This window comes from Oryx dammah, unplaced genomic scaffold (genome assembly GCF_014754425.2).
Source record: "Oryx dammah isolate SB20612 unplaced genomic scaffold, SCBI_Odam_1.1 HiC_scaffold_25, whole genome shotgun sequence".
NCBI lineage: Eukaryota > Metazoa > Chordata > Mammalia > Artiodactyla > Bovidae > Oryx > Oryx dammah.
The window spans coordinates 46,592,013-46,612,451 of NW_024070209.1; the positions used below are offsets into that span (position 1 = coordinate 46,592,013).

At 44.5% G+C, this 20,439-nt stretch overlaps 1 protein-coding gene across 1 annotated transcript in view; it reads right to left on the minus strand.

The window, feature by feature from the left end:
* Positions 1-207: 207 nt before the first annotated feature.
* RPIA (ribose 5-phosphate isomerase A) overlaps positions 208-20,439 on the minus strand; it is a 34,869-nt gene continuing 14,637 nt past the window's right edge. The window contains exons 4-9 of the mRNA XM_040224251.1: positions 11,039-11,098; positions 8,542-8,606; positions 7,241-7,309; positions 6,427-6,568; positions 4,572-4,671; positions 208-1,137 (exon numbers count right to left, since the gene is read on the minus strand). Of these exons, the coding sequence (XP_040080185.1) occupies positions 1,043-1,137; positions 4,572-4,671; positions 6,427-6,568; positions 7,241-7,309; positions 8,542-8,606; positions 11,039-11,098 (531 nt within the window). The 3' untranslated portion in view covers positions 208-1,042. The remainder of the gene's footprint in view (positions 1,138-4,571; positions 4,672-6,426; positions 6,569-7,240; positions 7,310-8,541; positions 8,607-11,038; positions 11,099-20,439) is intronic.

Genomic DNA, 20,439 nt, shown 5'->3' on the forward strand with positions numbered 1-20,439 from the left:
GAAAATCAATGTCTTGTTTGACAAAAGTTCTATGAAATAAAGCTGTTACCAAGCTCTCTCAGAAATAAAGGAAATATTTATCTACTCTTTGGCTCAAGATTTGTGTGAATCCCACCCCTTATCAAAGATCCAATGTATATTAAGTGAGCAAAACTGATTCCTATTTTACTGTAAACGGACACAAATTCTGTAACAAAGACAAAGAGCCAAAATGGCACCATACTATTTTATTTCAACCTTCAAACAATATAAAGAGGTAACAACTTCTGATGCCAAACCATGCAAAGTAAAAATGAAGGAACGAAAAAAATATTAACAACAAAAAGACAGTCATTGAAAGGTGCTTCACAGCAGTGCTTTGGCAGTTCTGGCAAGTGTTTCTGTCCAATGGCTTCAACACAAAGGGTCTGAATGAACCCATGACCTCAGCTGAAGAACTCCCACACCCTCCCCTGGTAGTTTACACATTCTGAGTCATCACATACCACACCCTATACCCGCCAGACTTATATTTTTATAGTTCACCTCTTAGAATACAGAACTACGTATTGTGCGTAATTGCAACAAAAACTAAAAAACAAAACAGTGTGGTAGAAAAGTAAACGAACTCCTATGTTTCCAGTAAGGCATCAGGGGATTGCTGCTGGCTATGCCCTTCATTTCACCAGTTTGAAGAAACGTTTGACTTATATTTCTCAGCAAACCCAATATTCAGAAGCTTAACCAGCAGGCTCAAGTTAAAAGTTTAAAAGACAGTCTTTTTTTTGGTAAATGTTTCATATAAAACATGAAATCAAGTTCCACTTTATTAAAAAAAAACAACTGAGCATTTTTAATAGTAAAAATATATATGTTTATATCTCTCTTTAAAAAGACATTTAATAACAATACTTCAGAAGACTGGATTTAACTCTCAACCCCTCACCCTGCCAAGCTGTCCACCTGGCACAGATATATTAAGGCAAAGGCTCAGAGAGGCGTGGCCACCTTGGCGGTGGGCTGGGGACGCAAGAGGAACACACTCCGCTCCTGCAGGGCCCGTTCAGAACGGCTTCTCCCTCATGTTCACCGAGCCGTCCTGCATCCCGAAGTAGACTCTCTCCGCCATGTTGATGAACAACCCCGTGTCCACCACACCTGTGGGATGAAGGGCAGAGGAAGTGTTAAGTTTCAGCCTCCCAAGGCAAGAAGAAAACCAGGATCACTGGGTCCGTAGGAGTGACCACCTTCAACAGCACTAGACAAATGATACATCTAAAGATGCCTATGATTTTTCCAGTAGTCATGTGTGGATGTGAGAGTTGGACCGTGAAGAAGGCTGAGCGCCGAAGAATTGATGCTTTTGAACTGTGGTGTTGGAGAAGACTCTTGAGAGTCCCTTGGACTGCAAGGAGATCCAACCAGTCCATTCTGAAGGAGATCAGCCCTGGGATTTCTTTGGAGGGAATGATGCTGAAGCTGAAGCTCCAGTACTTTGGCCACCTCATGCAAAGAGTTGACTCATTGGAAAAGACTCTGATGCTGGGAGGGATTGGGGGCAGGAGGAGAAGGGGACGACCGAGGATGAGACGGCTGGATGGCATCACTGACTCGATGGACGTGAGTCTGAGTGAACTCCGGGAGTTGGTGATAGACAGGGAGGACTGGCGTGCTGCGATTCATGGGGTCGCAAAGAGTCGGACTTGACTGAATGACTGAGCTGAGCTGACCTGAACTGAACGGTGCCCTGCCTCAGGGCCTTTGCTCACACTGTTGCCTCTATGTGGACCAGTCACCTTCTCAGAGAGCCCTCCATCATGACTCTAAGAGCCCCATTCCCAGTGATGCTCAGTCGTATTATCAGTCTTAGAAGCTCTTCCCACAAAGGGCTGAAAGATAATTTGCGATGCATATTCAAGATGAATAAACTCTCCAGATCAGTAAGACAACAGACAATCTATTGGAAAATGGGCAAAAGACTTAAGAGATATGTCACAAAAGAGATACTTCTCCAAAACAGCCAATAAACATAGAAAACAGTGCTCAAACTAGTCAACAGAGAATGCAGGGACTTCCCCAGCAGCCCAGTGGTTAAGACTCTGCTCTGCCAATGCAGGGGACGTGGGTTCTCTCCCTAGTCGGGGAACTAAGGTCCCACACGCTAAAAGGTGTGGCAAAAAAAACTGAAAAAGAAAAAAAGAATAAAATAGATTTTTTTAAAAAATGAGAATGCAAATCAAGATACAACTACACACTCAACAGGATGAGTATAATGAAATTTGACTGGAATGTAAAGACACTCCCACACATTGACTATAGGAGTAAATTTGAAGAAAACCATGCTGGAAAATGTTTCTCGGTCTATCTTCTAAAGCTGAACATATTCATACCTGATGATCCAGCAAGTCTACTCCTCAGTATATATCAGATATACATATATGATCCTCACAAGATATGTAAGAGAATGTCCCCAACAGCTAAAAACTAGAAACACCCAAATGCCCATAAGAGTAGAATGGATATACAGACATTTTTTCACACACAGAAATGACGGTATACTATTCAGTAATGCAAATTAACTACAACTGTTAGCAACCTTTACTGAAAATATTTCATATAACACATACTACAGTGAGATAATACCGTTCAACTACTGATGGACCCAGTGTGTACCGAAGCATACCGGCATGCACTTCAGGCAGAAGGTAAACTAATGCCATCCATGGAAGGCAATTCTGTGCTATCTGGCAAAATCAGATACTTATTCTTTCAACTGGTAATCCCCTTCTAAAAAAGGATTGGAAACGAATATCTGCTCACACGGATCTGCCTAAATAAATTATGAGAGTCACAAGATGGAATGCCATATTATTATTAAGATAAAAAAGAATGAGGAAGTTCTTTTGTGAACCATTATATAATAACCGTCAAAGTGGGGGAAAAAACAGGAAAATAGGAAGACAGAGAAAAAACAGGAAGCAAAACACGTGCCAAGTATGCTGTCAATTGTGTAAACAAAGAGATGGGGGTGGGGGAGCTGACTTGTGTTTATGTAAGATCAACTCAAGAAGGACACACACAAGCACGCACACAAGGACACACAACTTTGGAAGCACTGGCTGTCTTCAGACGGGGGAAAGTGGAGGGATGGAAGACAGAGACTTTTCACTGTTTATTTCCTAAAATTCTGAAGTATGTAAATTCAAAAGGATAAAAAAGTTTTCAAAGACAGCCCCCCATACATAAATAAAATCATCTACCAGCACTGCGCTGACACGACAGGAGCCTCCCAAAGACATGCCCAGTGGCCACTCAAGACCTAGGCTTCTCAAAATTTCTGAGTCAAAAAGTTCCTTAGAGTTTTTCCATAAAATTTCAAGGAAAAATCTGAACAAACTTTTGGGCCAACCCGATATAACATAAGGTGACAGCTTCCACCTGATTCAAGAGAAAGCCAAACTGAGTTCAGAAAAGACTTCAACAATTTAAGAGTAGAGGTGCAGGGCAGCTGTCAAAGGTCTGATCTCAAGAGCCACCTCTCTTCAGGTTATCAGGATGCTGGGAGTGACTAACCCATTCCTACACCCATCCCCAGATTAGTGGAAAGGGGAGAGGTGGCTTGGTTTGAACAGGGGGAAAGAACCCCACTGGCTTTGGCCCTTCTCTGCTCTGGGTGTAGCAGTGGAACACCCAAGGGTGTGGCAGCCAGGGGACAGTTCTGCTGCCCTCTAGGTGTCCTCACACAAATGGACGTGCATGGGACACAGGCAGGGTGACAGAGATAGACAGGGAAACGTTCCCTCCCCTCCTCCCTTGACCCAGGTCCAGCATCATGTATTACAACAGACCAAAGAGGAAGAGAAAAAGAGAATGAGAGAACAAACCACATGGATGACCCTGGAGGCACTGTGCTAAATAATTTAGCATCTAGCTTCTCTGTTTACACTGTTCCTAATGAAGCTCTGAACTTCTCTAGGATGTAGCTTTTGCTGACTGAGGTGGAGACCAAAGGATGGGAGAAATTTGCTCACAAAGGACGTCTCAGTGCCTCAATTAGCCTCGAAAGGTCTGAGCAGGTGCACCAGAGCCCCCTGGTGGGCACTGCAAGTACTCCTCCCACAGGGCCCCCTGCGTTTGCATTATCACTAGGGCTAATTCTTCCAGATTATGAACAGCGACCTGGAAGAACTCCCTGTAACACAGGGCACAGCACCTCGCCCATGGCAGGAATCTAACGAGCGTGGGCGAACTGAGTCATTCTTCTCCAGAGAACAGGCCAGAATCAAAGAGGTGACAGTCAAGCTCTTTGCAGAGAGGGTGCATTTATTTCAAGGCAAGCCCCCTGACACACCATCGGCCCCATGCCTGCCCCAATTGAAACGAGTTGTGAAATGCCAACTAACAAAGCTGCTAGGTGAGCAGTAACTGTTTTCAGGTAGAAAAGGCAAAGGCAAAGTTAGAAATTCCAAACATGTTATAAAGCAAATTCTTCCCACACAAGTCTCAAAGCCAAAGCCACTGTGCCTCCCATGGCAAGAGGCAGGGGACAGCTACGAAGAGCCTGGGTGTCTACACTCAAGAATATATGTTACCTGGGATCATTTTGATGGCTATGTTCACATCACTCCATTTGTGGACCCGGTCAAACTTCCAGTCCAGGATAAAGTTCCCATTATCCGTCACCACAGGACCCTAGAAGATAATTGCCCACAATGATGAGGTGATATAGATTCAGGCAGGCAGAGGGGGCAGGAGAGTGGAGGTGATAACCAAGAACAAGTATCTTAAGCAACCCACTCCAACCAGCACTCCCACCTCATGCTCTCTATTACTAGAAGGCAATGCTATGAAGCAGTAATGAGCAGGAGTCCTGAAGCCACTGAGGCAGATATCTCACAGGGGCCATTTTCCTCTGTGAGCCTCAGATTCCTCTATGGCAAGAAAGGGATCATGAAATCTACCTCCTTCGGCAGCTTACGCATAAACCACATGGGTAAGCATTTACCACAGTGAGGGCACAGTGATGCTTAGCCATCATTAGAGTGAAAACTACAGCAAGAGAACAGACAACCAATATGGCTCAATGCTCCCAGAGCTTTACACTGAGAACCATCAGTGATGCAACATAAGACAACCTTCCCCCCAGATCAGGCAGACCCAACAAAAAGATGGAGCAGTGAGGGGTCCTGGGGTCACAGGGGCTGGGGGTACTTTTAGTTAATTAACCCAGTATTACACAGCAGCTTTGGGCACTGGAAAGCATATAGGACCACAAATGTTGCCAGAACACAAAGGCTGCTCTGCAAAATGGGGGAGTGGGAGCCCAGTAAGAACACACAAAAGCAAGATGCTGGGCTCTTATGTGGAGGAACCCCAGCTCTGAGAGAGAACCCTGACAATCTCTTCTTGAATCCTCAGCTACTCAGGGAGCCAGACTTGGAGCTCGGTATAACAACTATGATTAAGACTGTGGTTTTTTAAAAAGTCACAAAACGCCAGGAAGAAAATACATTAAAATAAAATAAAAGTTCATCAGGGAAGAGTTACAGATAAGTTGCTTTCTCTCCTGTATGTTTCAAACTTTTTATATATAGTTCTGTCTGCAACTATAGTTAATTTTTGAATTATTACTACTGCTTGTTTAATTAAGTGTAAGAAAAAAAGTTCTGTTCAACCCACTTTAGAAGCTGAAGTGAAATGTTTGGACTAAGTATTTGGAGTGTATTTCTGGGGAGGAGCTTACATCCCCCAAGGAACTCTATTTAACCACAGGATGAGAAAAGAGGAAAAAAGAAAATCATACCTCAAAACCTGAATAACTCTCTGCCCCAGGAGGGACTCCCCAAACCCATTTTCAGCAGCCGTTAGAGAGATCCAGGTACAAAGATCAGATCACCCGAGGAGCATCAGATTCCAAGGGACAGAAAATGTGCCCATTTGTACAGGGGATATACAGTGTGTTAAGTATAGTCTTGTCTACATGAGTTTGAATATGGAAACTGATAAAGCCAGTGCTCTGAAAATAAGCCAATAGGCTGATTAAAAATACACAGAGAGAACTTCTATGGTGGCACAGTGGATTAAGAATCTTCCTGCCAATGCAGGGGACAAGGGTTCTATCCCTGGTCTGCAAAGATTCTACACGCCGCAGGGCAACCAAGCCCATGTGCCACAGCTCCTGAGCCCGTGTGCTCCAACTACTGAGGCCCAAGCACTTAGAGCCTGTGCTCTGCAACAAGAGAGGTCACCACAACGAGAAGCCCACACTCCTTGAGCAGCCCTGACTCGCCAAAACTAAAGGAAGCCCTTGAGCAATGAAGACACAGTGCAGCCGATAAATAATCCACAGAAGCCACCTGCCCAGTCTGGGTATAGAGGACCTAACGGAAGCAGGACGACAGGCCCTGAGAGCCTGGGACACCTCCCAGAAACCTTCCAGCCACTCACTGCCTTGTTGACGGCCATGCGAAGTTCAATCACGCCCCCAAACTTCTGGGTCACAGTTCGGCTCACTGGGACATAGGCCATAGGGATGACCTCAATGGGGATGCCCTTGTGCCACTGATCCCCGAGGTTCTTTGAATCTTTCCTGGAAAGAAAAGAGTCAGAAGTACAACAAATGTCAATAAGTGCAGCGGTACAGACGTGCCAAATTCAGGCACGGAGTTACTAACGAGGTGAGAGGGCAGGGCCAAGTGTACAGGGCTTCAAACAGACTGGCTGTGCTCTACTATTTTCAAAAAAAGTATGTGAAGTAAATATGACAAAAATGTTAAAACCTGGATATGACTGGCTTGTGGTTAAACAGGTGTGAGGAACATAATCATTTATGCTCTTCCTACAGCTGTAATTTTTTTTTTAATGAACATGCTCAGCACAAATGCCTTCTAGTAGACTCTCAGAGCCTGCTCAAAGACTGTCCACAACACAAATCACATGTGACACAGGGGAAGCAGAGGTGCCCAGGGGCAGGCTTGACCTGCTTCCTCCGAGACTCCTTGCAAGGAGCAAATGGAGCGAATGAGTGATCAATAAGGACATGCTCTGTTAACGAGTGTGACATCTGTTTCCTCCTTTCAGCGGACACAAGAAATAGCAGTATCTTCCTTCAGCACCAAAGCAGAACACAATTGTCCAAGGCACTCTCCTGAGTCACAGGAAGGAGTACCCCTCCCTCCAGCTCATTTTCTCCTCCATAAAATGCAGGCTGGCATCTGAGGCACCTCCTCAGTGGACAGTTCAGAAACACTGAACATCATACCTGAAATCGGCAATCACAATGAATCGACTGGCATTGCCAGCCACAATCTTCTCCTGGGTCAGGCAGCCTCTGGGGAATGGGGAAGAAGCAAAGGAACAAACATGAGGTAAGTAAGACAAAATCTGAATTTGGGAACTAAAGTCAGATATAGGAAAACAAAATCCATTCAGTTTTGACACTTAGAAATTTACTTTTTAATTCTTAAAGGAACAGCCCCTGAACTCTATCACACACTCTATTAATTGTGTCTCCCTGCCCTCAGCCCCCCAAAATTCATCTGGTGAAGGCCTAACCCCTAACGTGACTATATGTGAAAGATGAGGTCTCTAAGGAAGTAACTGTGGTTCAATGAGGTTACTGAAGTGAGGCTCTGCTCTGATTAGGATGGATATCCTTCTAAGATGATACCAAAAAGCTCTTACTCTCCCTCCACCACAGGAGGCTACACTGAAAAGGCAGCCATCTGCAAGCCCAGAGCTTCAGAACTGTGACAAACAAATTTTTCCCTTGAAGTCACCACGTCTAAGATTTTTGTTATGGCACCTGGGCTAAGATCTGCTGCTTCCAGTAAATGGAGTGTGGAAACAGGAGTCTGTCTGGGAGAAAGGGTTCCCAGTGGGGCCACAGGCATAACCCAACTAAGATGCATCCGCTGAGGAGCACAGTGCCTGGAGGAGGTCATGTGACTGCGGCATGAAGGGGAGGAGTAAGGACAAGCTTTGAACAACCTGCCCTTTCTGCCATTTGACAGCCAGTTATGAAGCAGAGAGAGCACAGTGAGACTTTAAGCACATTTTGTGTCACTCCAGAGTCTGGTTGATTATAAGAACGAGGAGACAGGGACTTCACCTTCTTCAGCTCACCACTTCCTAACTCCCCAAAACTAACACTCAAGAAACACCCAATAAATGTTTTCCAAAGGAATGAATACACACATCACTCCCTGCTCAGAGCCCACAGACCTAGTAATCTAGTCCCAGTAATGTGTTTGCTTCAGGCTGTGCAATTTTTTTGTTGTTGTTTTGGCTATACAATTTTTAAAGTTGGAATCAGCAGAAGGCAGCAGACAGAGAACCCATTAAGATGAATCACTTCATTGACCAGGCTCGGGTCCCTGTCACCAGACTGCTACTAACAACCAGAAATGCCCAGCTGGCTCTATAGGCTTATGCCATCAACATCCGAGAAGAAAGACAAACTCATGTGCATCACAGAGGCACTGTGCTTATCCTGCATTCCACTTGGCTTTGCTAAGGATTAACTGGCAGATACTTGGCCAAAAAAAAGGCCCCACAACTCACCCACCACCCTTGATGAGGTTGAGGTCAGCGTCGACTTCATCAGCACCATCAATGGCAAGATCGATCTGTGTTGAAGAAAGATACAAAAACCACTGAGACCCTCCTGAGGGCAGGCTCTGTGCTAAGCATCAACCTGCAACAGCTCATCAGACCCCAGCTGCCCTATTAGTCAAGCACAGTTATTATTCCTATTTAACCAGTTAGGAAACCAAGACTCTCAGTGGTTAAGTTACTCCACTAGGGTCATGAGGAAACATATATGGACTACACCTGGGTGCAGCTCTCATCCACCACTTTATACTTCCTCTACTCTTTGATGGGATTCTCTTTGGACAAGCTGGAATTACTGAGCATGCAATCTCAGTGTGAGTAACTTCACCTCCAAGTATAGAAAGAGATATATAGTATATCTGCGGGATTAAAATATCCTTGGAAGCAGGCAATAATGGAAAAAAGTCTGAGAAGCACTGATTTAGAAATGTCTGAACTAATATGGCAAAAACACGGGTATGGTGACACACATCTGAAGTGATTTAAAATTGGAAAATTTCTGAGATCCCACCCCCATGATCCCACTAAAGCACCTGTCTGGGCTTGCCCACTGCCTTTAACAGGAAGTTCCACTGCCAGCCCAAAAGCAGTGAAGGAGGAGAATAGGTTCATTCATGTTTCAAAATCTGAAATCAAGGAAGAGAGATATATTGATACTTCTCATCACTCCTGGGACTCTGCATGGACCATATGGGAGCCTCAGGAATGGTTTTTCTAAAAACATCAGTATAAAGAAGGAAATGGCAACCACTCCAGTATTCTTGCCTGGAAAATCCCATACACAGAGGAGCCTGGTGGGTTACAGTCCATGCGGCCACAGAGCTGGACAGGACTGAGCGAATGAGCAAACATATAAGCCTCAGGGTGCAAATTCAGTTCAAGCTGCAAGTCAGAAGTTGCCTGATACAGAGCCACCAAAACTTCAGTGGGGCAACCTCACTTCCGCCTTTTTACAAGGCTGAAGTGACAGCCCACGATGCTCCTCCCTACCCTGCACTGACCCCTGCTGCACCACAGCCAGCTCTCTGGGGACTGGAGGGAGGCAATCTTTTTTGCGTGGATCCCATGTCCAGCTTCAGCCCAAAGTATTCTATCACTTGGTCCTAGACACCCCAGCCGGTCTGGGCACTGTCCGCATATGCCCACATGCTAGCCTGGAGCTGCTCCCAGGGTTCCCATCCTCGCTGGAATGCTCTCTCCTGCCCTTACCACCTAGCCATCACAGCTCTGCTCAAATTTTCACCTCTTCCCACAAAACCCCTCTAAGCAGCAGCACTCTAGAGCTGGAAGCACCTGAATTCATCCTCAGGCTCTGCCACTTACAAGAAGCAAGGCCTCAGGCAAACACCTTGCCTTCTCCATGCCTTTCTCACATTTGTAAAATGGGATGGTAATGGGAGGGTAATAGTTCCCACCTTCCAGACTACAGGAGCTTAAATACAGGTGACCCTGAACAACAGGGTCAGGTTCGAACCGCGCAGGTCCACTTAGAGGCAGATTCTGTCTACCACATATGCACTGCAGTACTATCTGATCCATGGTTGGCTAAATACACAGATGCAGAACCACGAATACAGAAGGCCAACTATGGCACTCAAGCATCTGTGGATTCTGGTTTTCACAGTGGGTCCTGGAACCAAGCCCCTTGGACCTGAGGGATGACTGTGGTTTAATACAGACCAGCACTTGGTAGAATAACTACACAGTGAGGGCTCGGGAAATGCCAGCTGTGAGGATGCTCCACACTCTCCTCAGCGTCAGTCTCCGGATTGCTCATGCGTTCAATTGCCTTAATCATAAAACTTCTGTTTTCAAAAGCCCATGTTTTATCTGTTTTCAAAGGCCCATGCTTGCCTCAGACAATTGCTTCTTCTCTCCATTTAGTGGTAAATTCCAAGGGCCAGCCTGCTTATATTACATGTCTGTTTGAGGGCTGCAGGAAGTCCTGGGTCCCTGCTGCTGCTGCTAAGTCACCTCAGTCATGTCCAACTCTGTGTGACCCCATACACAGCAGCCCACCAGGCTCCCCCGTCCCTGGGATTCTCCAGGCAAGAACACTGGAGTGGGTTGCCATTTCCTTCTCCAGTGCATGAAAGTGAAAAGCGAAAGGTAAGTCACTCAGTCATGTCCAACTCTTCGAGACCCCATGGACTGGAGCCTACCAGGCTCCTCCATTCATGGGATTTTCCAGGCAAGAGTACTGGAGTAGGGTGCCATCTCCTTCTCCATCTGGGTCCCTGAGCCCCCTCCATTAAACCATAGGGAATGTCCTGGAGATTAACAACCTCCCCACTTGTGACCTCAGCCAGGATTAATATCTAAAGTCCCAGGAGAAGAGGTAGTATGGCTGACTGACTTTCCTCCTAGACTTGATCAGATACCCTGAGCCCATGAACAAGCAACAGTCATAAAAAAGGAGGCAGAAAAACCCGGCAGCCTCTCTTACCTCTGGGTGTCGGTCCAGGTCACTGAGAGTTAAGCCATACTGCAGGATGAGCTGACGGGCCTGTGGAGAACAGGAAAAAGCACCTGTAATCATCATCTCTGAGCGAGGGTGAGGAGCCTCAGAAGCCACTTGGATCTAAGGGTCAGACACTCAGTACCACCAAGGGTCCTCCCAAATCCAACCTGTACCACCAAGAGATAGGGATCCAGCCCCGAGAATGGCAAAAGTTGGTCCATTCAGCAAATAGCAACTACTGAACACTCTGCTCCAGCACGAGACAGAGTCCCTCCTCTGTGACCTGTTACTTAAGATGATGTCTTGGCCTCCGAAAGCCTCTGGTAATACACTACAGTTGCTGTTTTACTCTCTGAGTTGTGTCTGACTCGGTGCGACTCCATGGACTGTAGCCCACCAGGTTCCTCTGACCATGAGATGGATTCTCCAGGCAAGAATACTGGAGTGGGTTACCATCCCCTTCTCTAGGGGATCTTCCTGACCCAGGGATCAAACCTGAGTCTCCTGCATTGGCAGGCAGTCTTTACTGCTGAGCCACCAGGGAAGCACCTGGAAAGAACAGCTCATCCTGCAGTAGGTAGCCCTCATCTGTGGTTTCAGTTACCTATGGGCAACCTCGATCCAAAAATCTTACATGTAACATTCCAGAAATCACAAGTTTTAAACTGCACACCATTTTGAGTATACCATGATGAGATCTCTGCTATCTACTCCATCTGGTCCAGGATGTGAATCATCCTTTTCTTCAGCACACCCCACCTGTTAGTCACTTAACAGCCATTTCAGCTATCAGCCTGATGTTACAGTATCACGGTGCTTGTGTTCAACAGACCCTTACTGCACTTCATACAGGCATTCCTCGGTTTACCGTGCTTCGCTTTATTGTGCTTTGTTACCAGCTGAAGGCTGTGGCCACCCTGCCTCCAGGGAGCCTAAGGGTGCAATTTCTCCAACAGCATTTGCTCACTTTGTGTGTCACATTTTGGAAGTTCTCACAGTATTTCAACTTTTTCATTATCATTACATTTGTTATGGTAGCCTGTGACCAGTGAGCTTTCACGTTACTGCTGTAACTGCTTTGGCATTTTTTCAGCGATATTTTTTAACTAAGTTATGTCCATTGCTTTTTTAGACATAATGCTATTGCACACTTACTAGAATATAATGGAGTGTAGACATAACCTCTATATGCACTGGGAAATTCAAGTAGCTCACTCTGTATCATACTCTATTATGATGGAATGGAACCAAACCTGGAATATCTCCAAGGTAAAGCTCAAAAGCACAATACTGATGCTGGCAATTCAGGTACACTAAAGACAAGCCATAAAATGCTTTCTTAAGGGCAACAGTAAAAGTTGTTAACTTAGTAAGGAAAGGAAAAAAATTATACGCTAAGGATGCTAAGATCTGAAACTGTAAGAACAAATCTGCCATCCTTGAAGCTGTAAAGAAGGAAAAAGAAATCTGTGCCAGTTTCACTGTTGCAACCCAAACTATAAAAGTTATGACGACAGTGCATAAATGCCTAGTTAATATGGAAAAGGAATTAAATTTTACAATAATGTATTTTGAGAGAAACCATGATCACATAACTTTTATCAGTGTCTTGTAGTTACAATTGTCCTGTTTTATTATTAGTTGTTGTTCTCTCTTAGCATGCCTAATTTACCAACTGAATGTCATCACAGGTTATCTACGTATATGAAAAAATATAGTATACATCACATTCAGTTGTATCCGCTGTTTCAGGCAGCCACTGGGAGTCTAGGAATGTATTCTCCATGGATGAGGGGGCAGCGGAAAGGGGGGAGACTACCATTAGTTTTTAAAACTTCCTAAGCTAAGAGCCTAAACATTACTTTTTAAAACTTCCTAAACTAAGATTTGGGGCTCCTAAATCACTGCAGATGATAACTGCAGCCATGAATATAAAAAGACGCTTGCTCCTTGGAAGAAAAGCTATGACAAACCTAGACAGCATATTAAAAAGCACAGATATCACTTGGCCGACAAAGGTCCATCTAGTCAAAGCTATGGTTTTTCCAGTAGTCATGTATGGATTTGAGAGTTGAACCATAAAGAAAACGGAACTCTGAAGAATTGATGCTTTTGAACTGTGGTGTTGGAGAAGACTCTTGAGAGTACCTTAGACTGCAAGGAAATCAAACCAGTCAATCCTAAAGGAAATCAGGCCTGAATATTCATTGGAAGGACCAGGGTTGATGTTCCAATACTTTGGCCACCTGATGTGAAGAACTGACTCACTGGAAAAGAACCTGATTATGGGAAAGACTGAATTTTAATCCTGGGTTTTTATTTGATCCTATGAAAGATTACTGCTTAATTTTTTAAGTATTGTGAAGATGTTTAAAAGTCTCCCTACTTTTCACACAGACATAATGAAATAAATACAATGAAATCATACTATGTCTGGGGTTCACTTCAAAATAACACAGGCAGAGGAGGAGAAGGGGACAACAGAGGATGAGATAGTTGGATGGAATCATTGATTCAATGGACATGAGTTTGAGCAAGCTCTAGGAGTTTGTGATAGACAGGGAAGCCTGGAGTGCTGCATTCCATGGCGTCACAAAGAGTATGACACGACTGAGCAACTGAACTGAAACTAAGAGCCAAATCTACAGAACATACGTTTTTTTTTAAAATAATGTTGTAAAAAAAATGACAGAAGATGATCACTATAAATTGATACACAGTGACAATTTCCAGGCCACACTTGAATAAAAATAAGCAAGAGAATACCTACACTCAGAAGAGGATCTAAGGGGCAGGACACCAGAATGACTCCTAGTGAGGAGCACGGCAAACTGAGAGAACAGACTGGGAAAAAATCAGGATGTTTGTGGCCAAGTCTGGAGAAGGCAATGGCAACTCACTCCAATACTCTCGCCTGGAAAATCCCATGGATGAAGGAGCCTGGTAGGCTGCAGTCCATGGGGTCGCTAAGAGTCAGACATGACTGAGCAACTTCACTTTCACTTTTCCTTTCATGCACTGGAGAAGGAAATGACAACCCACTCCAGTGTTCTTGCCTTGGAGAATCTCAGGGACGGGGGAGCCTGGTGGGCTGCCGTCTACAGGGTCGCACAGAGTCGGACACGACTGAAGCGACTTATCAGCAGCAGTGGCCAAGTCAGCACCACTGACTATATGCTTACAATATACAGAGCAACCAAAGCATGGAAACCTTTTTACCAAAAGCCATGTCTAGAAAATATCTTCTGCCTAAAGTCAAAACCACCTGAGATTAAAAATGAGATGGTCCTGGTTCTAATCTTAAATAAACCAGTCACATGACCCCTAGCAAGTTTTCTCACCTATAAAAAGATGAGGATAGATAATGACCAACGTCAATCTTCAAATCCTAAGACTTAACAATAAAACACAAACACCGTGGACTTTGAAATGTATGGAACCTATCTGGATCCTGATTCGAACAAACTGTAGAAAAATATTTTTAAAGGATAAGACAATAGAGGACATTTGAATTCTAGATTTTACCTTATCCTATGAAAGATTACTGCTTAATTTTTTAAGTATTGTGGAGATGTTTTAAAGACTCCCTATTTTTCAGAGAGACATAATGAAATACATACAATGAAATCATACTATGTCTGGGATTCACTTCAAAATAACACAGGTAGAGGAGAACAGAATACAGATGAAACAAGACTGGCCATGAATTGATCACTGTGGAAACCAGGCGATGGGTACACAGAAGTTCATTGCATTATTCAGTATCCTTTTTGAAGTTTGAAATTTTCCATAATAAAAGGTAAAATAAAATGCTGAGTGAATCAAGTTCAAAAGAAAAAAACTCAGGATTTTGAAAGCGAAATACATAATGAAGGGAGAAAACAACAAGGAAAAAGGTACTGCTGGTTCATTTCTCAGTTCCTAGGTTTCTCCCAACATGATATTGGAGAAACGATACTAATCACAGACCCTTAGGCTATAAAAACATTTGGAAGATGAGCCCCCAAAGCCCCCCACACACTGTGGTATTCATGCCTTTGGGGAATCCCTGCCCATGACGTCCCAAGATTGTCTTGTGTTATCAACTGCACACAGCAGAGGTGATGGCAAGCTGAGATTAGTTTATAAAAAAGAAAGGGCGTGCTCCCACAAGATTCCTCCCTCCCTTCCTCCACTCACCCTCTCGCACACACACACCAGGAAAACCTGCTGCCAAGCCCTGAAGACACCGAGAGCCCTGGGGACAAGGCCCACCTCACAGCCTGTGAAGAAGTAAGGCCACAACATCCACTTGACAGAGCCTGGAAGCAGATCCTTCAAGCAGAGCTGAGATGCCTACAGCCCTGTCCAACATTCAGCTGCAACCTCATCAGACTCAAGGCCAGAAACACCCAGCTCAACCATTCCAGATTCCTAACCCCTGGAAACTAGGAGCTTACAAATCTTTGTTGTTCTAAGCTGCTAAGTTTCGGGGTAATTTGTTCCAGCAACAGATACCTAATACAGATGCTGCTAGAATAACGATATGAACTGAATGTAGCTCAGTGTGATATTCTATCACAAATAAAACTGTGTTATATATACTACTGGTACTCAGTTCCTCAGCTGTGTCCAACTCTTGCGACCCTACAGGCTGCAGCCTGCCAGGCTCCTCTGTCCACATCCATTTTTCAGGCAAGAGTACTGGGCTGGGTTGCCATTTCCTCCCCCAGGGGATCTTCTCAACCCAGGGATCAAACCTGTGCCGCCTGCATCTCCTGCACTGGCAGGAGGATTCTTTCCCACTGAGCCACCTGGGAAGCCCATCATATATGCTATGACCCCTGTTAACTGTACACTTTGGGTTGGCCAAAAGGTTCGTTCAACTTCTTCCGTGTGATGTAAACCTGAACAAACTTTTTGGCCAACCCACTAGTTAGAAACGATACTACACTACATTCAAATGCACTACACGAAAACCGATGGAAGGAAACAATTCTATCATGATTCCTATGGGGGAAAGAAATCTGTATAAAATATATCATTTTCATTTAACCCGAAGCTTAAAAACTGCCTGCACCACTTGCCAGTGTTATTGTTTCACGAGGATGTTCTATTTGTCCATCTAGATGGTAATCAGAGCATGTGAGAGCACATTTTATATACACTTTTCACCAGCAGTTAGGATTAGCTGAGCCAACAGTTGAGTAAGTAACTACTGTGTGTTCATTCAAAAAGGAGTTACCTAGTACAAACTCTGGAGAAGGCAATGGCAACCCACTCCAGTACTCTTGCCTGGAAAATCCCATGGATGGAGGAGCATGGTAGGCTGCAGTCCATGGGGTCGCTAAGAGTCAGATACGACTGAGCATCTTCACTTTCACTTTTCACTTTCATGCATTGGAGAAGGAAATGGCAACCCACTCCAGTGTTCTTGCCTGGAGAATCCCAGGGATGGGGAGCCTGGTGGGCTGCCGTCTATGGGGTTGCACAGAGTTGGACACGACTGAAACGACTTAGCAGCAGCAGCAGCAGCAGCAGCAGTACAAACTCCTGCTTTAAGGAAAAAAATGATGAGATTTCCCCGGTGGTTCTGTGGCTAGGACTCCATGCCCCCAACGCAGGGGAGCCGGGGTTCGACCCCTGGTTAAGGAACTAGACCCCACATGCCTCTTCACCACTGCCACCAGCTGCCTGAGTCAATGCCTGTCCAGAGTCTGCATGTGAAAGGAGCCCAGTAGGTAAGTTCTGCCTGTGTTACGTGGCTGGGAGGCCAACTGCTTTCCCTTTAAACAGTCTGAATCCCCAGTCACAACGTGAAGGGCCCTGTACAATGACCTCAAGGATCCCACGCAGGAGGGACCCTTCAGGCCTGCTTCCATCAGCAGGTCCTCCAACCCTCCCTTCTCCCCATATCTCACTGGATTCCCCAACAAGGCCTCTGTGCACAAGCCTGCACACGGAGAGAAGCATCATCATGAGTGGCATGAACTCCTTCCTCCCTGGGTGTAATGCACTGTACTGTGCTCCCCCCCAAAAAAATATATTGGTGCTTCCCTAGTGGCTCAATGGTAAAGAATCCATCTGCCAATGTAGGAGACACAGGCTCAACTCCTGGGCCAGGAAATCCCACATGCTGTGGAGCAACTAAGCCCACCCTCCACAACCATGGAGCCTGAGCTCTAGAGCCCAGGGGCTGCAGCTATTGAGCCCATGCACCCTAGAGGCCATGCTCCACAATAATAAAAGCCACTGTAATGAGAAGCCCCATGTCAGAATCAGAGAGTAGCTCCTGCTCTCCGAAACTAGAGAAGAGGCCCATGTAGCAGCAAAGACTCAGCACAGCCAAAAATAAAAAAAAATTTTTTAAAGGAAAGATATATTGGAGTCCTACCTCCAGTACTTCTGGCTGTGACTTTCCTTGATGATTGGGCTTTTACAGAGGTAATCAAGTCAGAATGAAGTCATGAGAGTGAGCCCTAATCCAACACAAGTGGTGTCCTTAGAAGAGGAATTTGTACACACAGGAAGAGGCCCACAGGTAGAATGCCACGTGAACATGAAGACTGAGAGTGAGGACACACACCACAAAGCCAAGTAATGCCAAAGACTGCTAGGAAACCACCAGAAGTTAGGAGAAAGACAGCATAGTTTCTCTTTCACAGCCTCTAAAGGAATCAACATCTAGCCTCCAGAACCTAGAGACAATGAATTTCTGTTTTTTAAGCTGCTCCATCTATGGTTCCTTGTCACGGCAACCCTGAGAAACCAATGCTGTGAATTCAACACCACAGCCCTACTGTGGGAATATGGACCCATGGCTGGCTCAGCCACAGGTGCTCAACTGAGATTAGTATCTTCTGACACCATATACTCCAGGCTCATGTGCTGAGGGGCTCCTGAGAGTGTAATGAAACAACTTCTGGCTGTCTCTTCTAGCTCTTAAAAGTGCAGGGAGCAGGAAAGCTAATGATTAGTTTATACTTCTGGAAAAAAAGACAGGAAGCAATGCCTTCTCAATGCAGTTTCACAGCTGGTGCCTGCAATGCCTCATGTGATCAAGGACAGTGGCATGTGGCAGGCGAGCATTCCTGTTTTTCATCAGTTTTACAATAAAACCTGAAAACTTTGCATCTTCCCTTCTATCACCTAACAGAGGAAGACTAAAGGCCATTGTGAATAAATGCTTCTTTTGCTTAGACCAGATATAGCTTTTAAATACTATTTTTATTTTCCTCTCACCAAATCTTTTAACTTTGAAGGGAAAATCTACAAAAATCCTTTAAGTCCCTAGGGGTTTACTTGTTTAAAAGATAGAGCATAAAATATTTTAGCTCCCTTTCAGTCATTTCAGGAGACTACAGCTGGCTAAACATAACACAAAATAAGTTTGAATTTGAGGGAGAGAAAAAAACAAACCTCTGAACAAGTTTATTTTTTAAAGTCCTATGAACTGTGAATGACTCTTCCAACCCATCAACTGGAACTGGTCATCATTTCCAGTCTTGCTATTAATTACCATCATAACACACAGGTGCACTGGGAGGATGCTATCTGAAAAACACAGATCAAACTTCCTTCCAATTAAAGAAGTTTAATTGGAACTTCTTGAACATGAACACCTGTATTTAGCTCAGCTCTTTCCCCAAACCTCTCTAAATTTATGATAAAGGAATTTCTCTTAACAGCATAACCCAAAAAGAGGAGATAACAGCAACCAGTTTTTTAAAGTTAGACCACTGACGGACAATCGTGTGACAGAAATGAGGGAGAGAAATCCTAAACCCATACTGGAGAAAGCTAAGAAGCAACCTCCCAAAAGGTTCCAGGACTCAGTGACACTGTGAACTTCAGACGCAACAGAGGGAGTGATAAGGGAAAGCTGGTTGAAAGGCTATTTGAGAACCTGTTATAACTTCTTATCTTTCTCCACTTCTTCCAAAGTAGCATGTTTATTCCCTGGAGAAGGTCAAATCAGCAGGGCTCAGGACTGGGCTGCCAGGCAGAGCTGAAGATGGGGTACTCCATCAGTGAGCTTTTGCTATGGAGCAGCTACCCCAAGATTAAGAGGCTTAAAAGAGCAAATGGTTATTAATTCTCATGATTCCAGGGACAGACTGAAAAGTCTCTAGTATGACCTCAATCACATGCCTCTTACCCTCCAGGGGAGTTAGCTGAGGCCTGTTCACAAGGCAACAAGAAAGAGTTCAGGAGCAAAAAGGCCAAGCCCCCAAAGCAAAAGTACTTTTCAACCCACTGATGACACGTTCCATTGGCAAAACAAGTAATATGATCAAGCCCAGAGTCAAAGACACTGCAAAATGTAGCAGGTACTTCTTTTCCATCTAGCCCAAGAACAACACTGAAAATGGGAGAAATTAGAAGCAGGTTTATGTCTTGAATAACGACAGATATCTTCTCACCCTCTTCTCCTATTTGGTTCCCAGGACATGGCAGCTATGCATACCCCTCCTAAAAGGGCACTGGGCAGTCTACTCCGGGAAACCTGACCAGTCAAAGGAAAGAAAAATGATCTGCAGAAGATCCCCCCAAGATAAGGGCTTGGCAGACAAGCCGAGAGCAAGGACTATCCTCACTGTGAGAGCTGCTTTCCAATCAGCTTCTTAGTCTACTAGTGTTCAAAACAAGCAGACAGCTGAAGAATACCAGAATTAAGAAGTGCCAGAATAAAAAAAAAGAAAAGACCAAGCATTCTAACAATATCTGTGTTGGTTGTGACTTGACTACATCAGTCAAAACTCAGAATTACATGCTAAAAAAGGGTAATTTTCTTTTTTTTTTGACCGCACCACCTGGCATGCGAGCTCTGAGTTCCCCAACCAGGGATCAAACTTGTGCTTCCTGAAGTAATAAGTGTGGATTCTTAATCTTAACCACTGGACAATCAGGGAAGTACCAGAAAAAGAGTAAATTGTACTGTCTGTAAATTATACTTCCAACAACAACAAAAAAAAATTGAGGAAAGATAAGAGGGAGAAGAGACCTTAGAACAAAAACAAAAGCATTAATAGCCTCAGGGAGCTTAGAGAAGAAACTGGAAAATTTGAATAAAACAAAAACTATTCAGAGAACAACAAAAAGAGTTCTTACATGAAATTAAACACATGAAAGCAAAGAAAGCTCAATAGAAAGGTTAAAAAAAGATAAGGCCGAAAAGACAAAAGGACAAAACAGGCCATGAGCACCAAGGACTTAACAAAGGTCCCAAAAGAAAGATCAGAGAAAACAGAAAAGAAAATCAAAGGAATAACAGGGAAAAAGAAAAAGCCCCCAACCTGAAGATGGTCAATTTGTAGAATGACATGTCCCAGCAAGCGCCCAGCACAGTGGACAAAAATAAACCCACACCAAAGTGAAATTTCAAAACACTGGAGATAAAGATAATA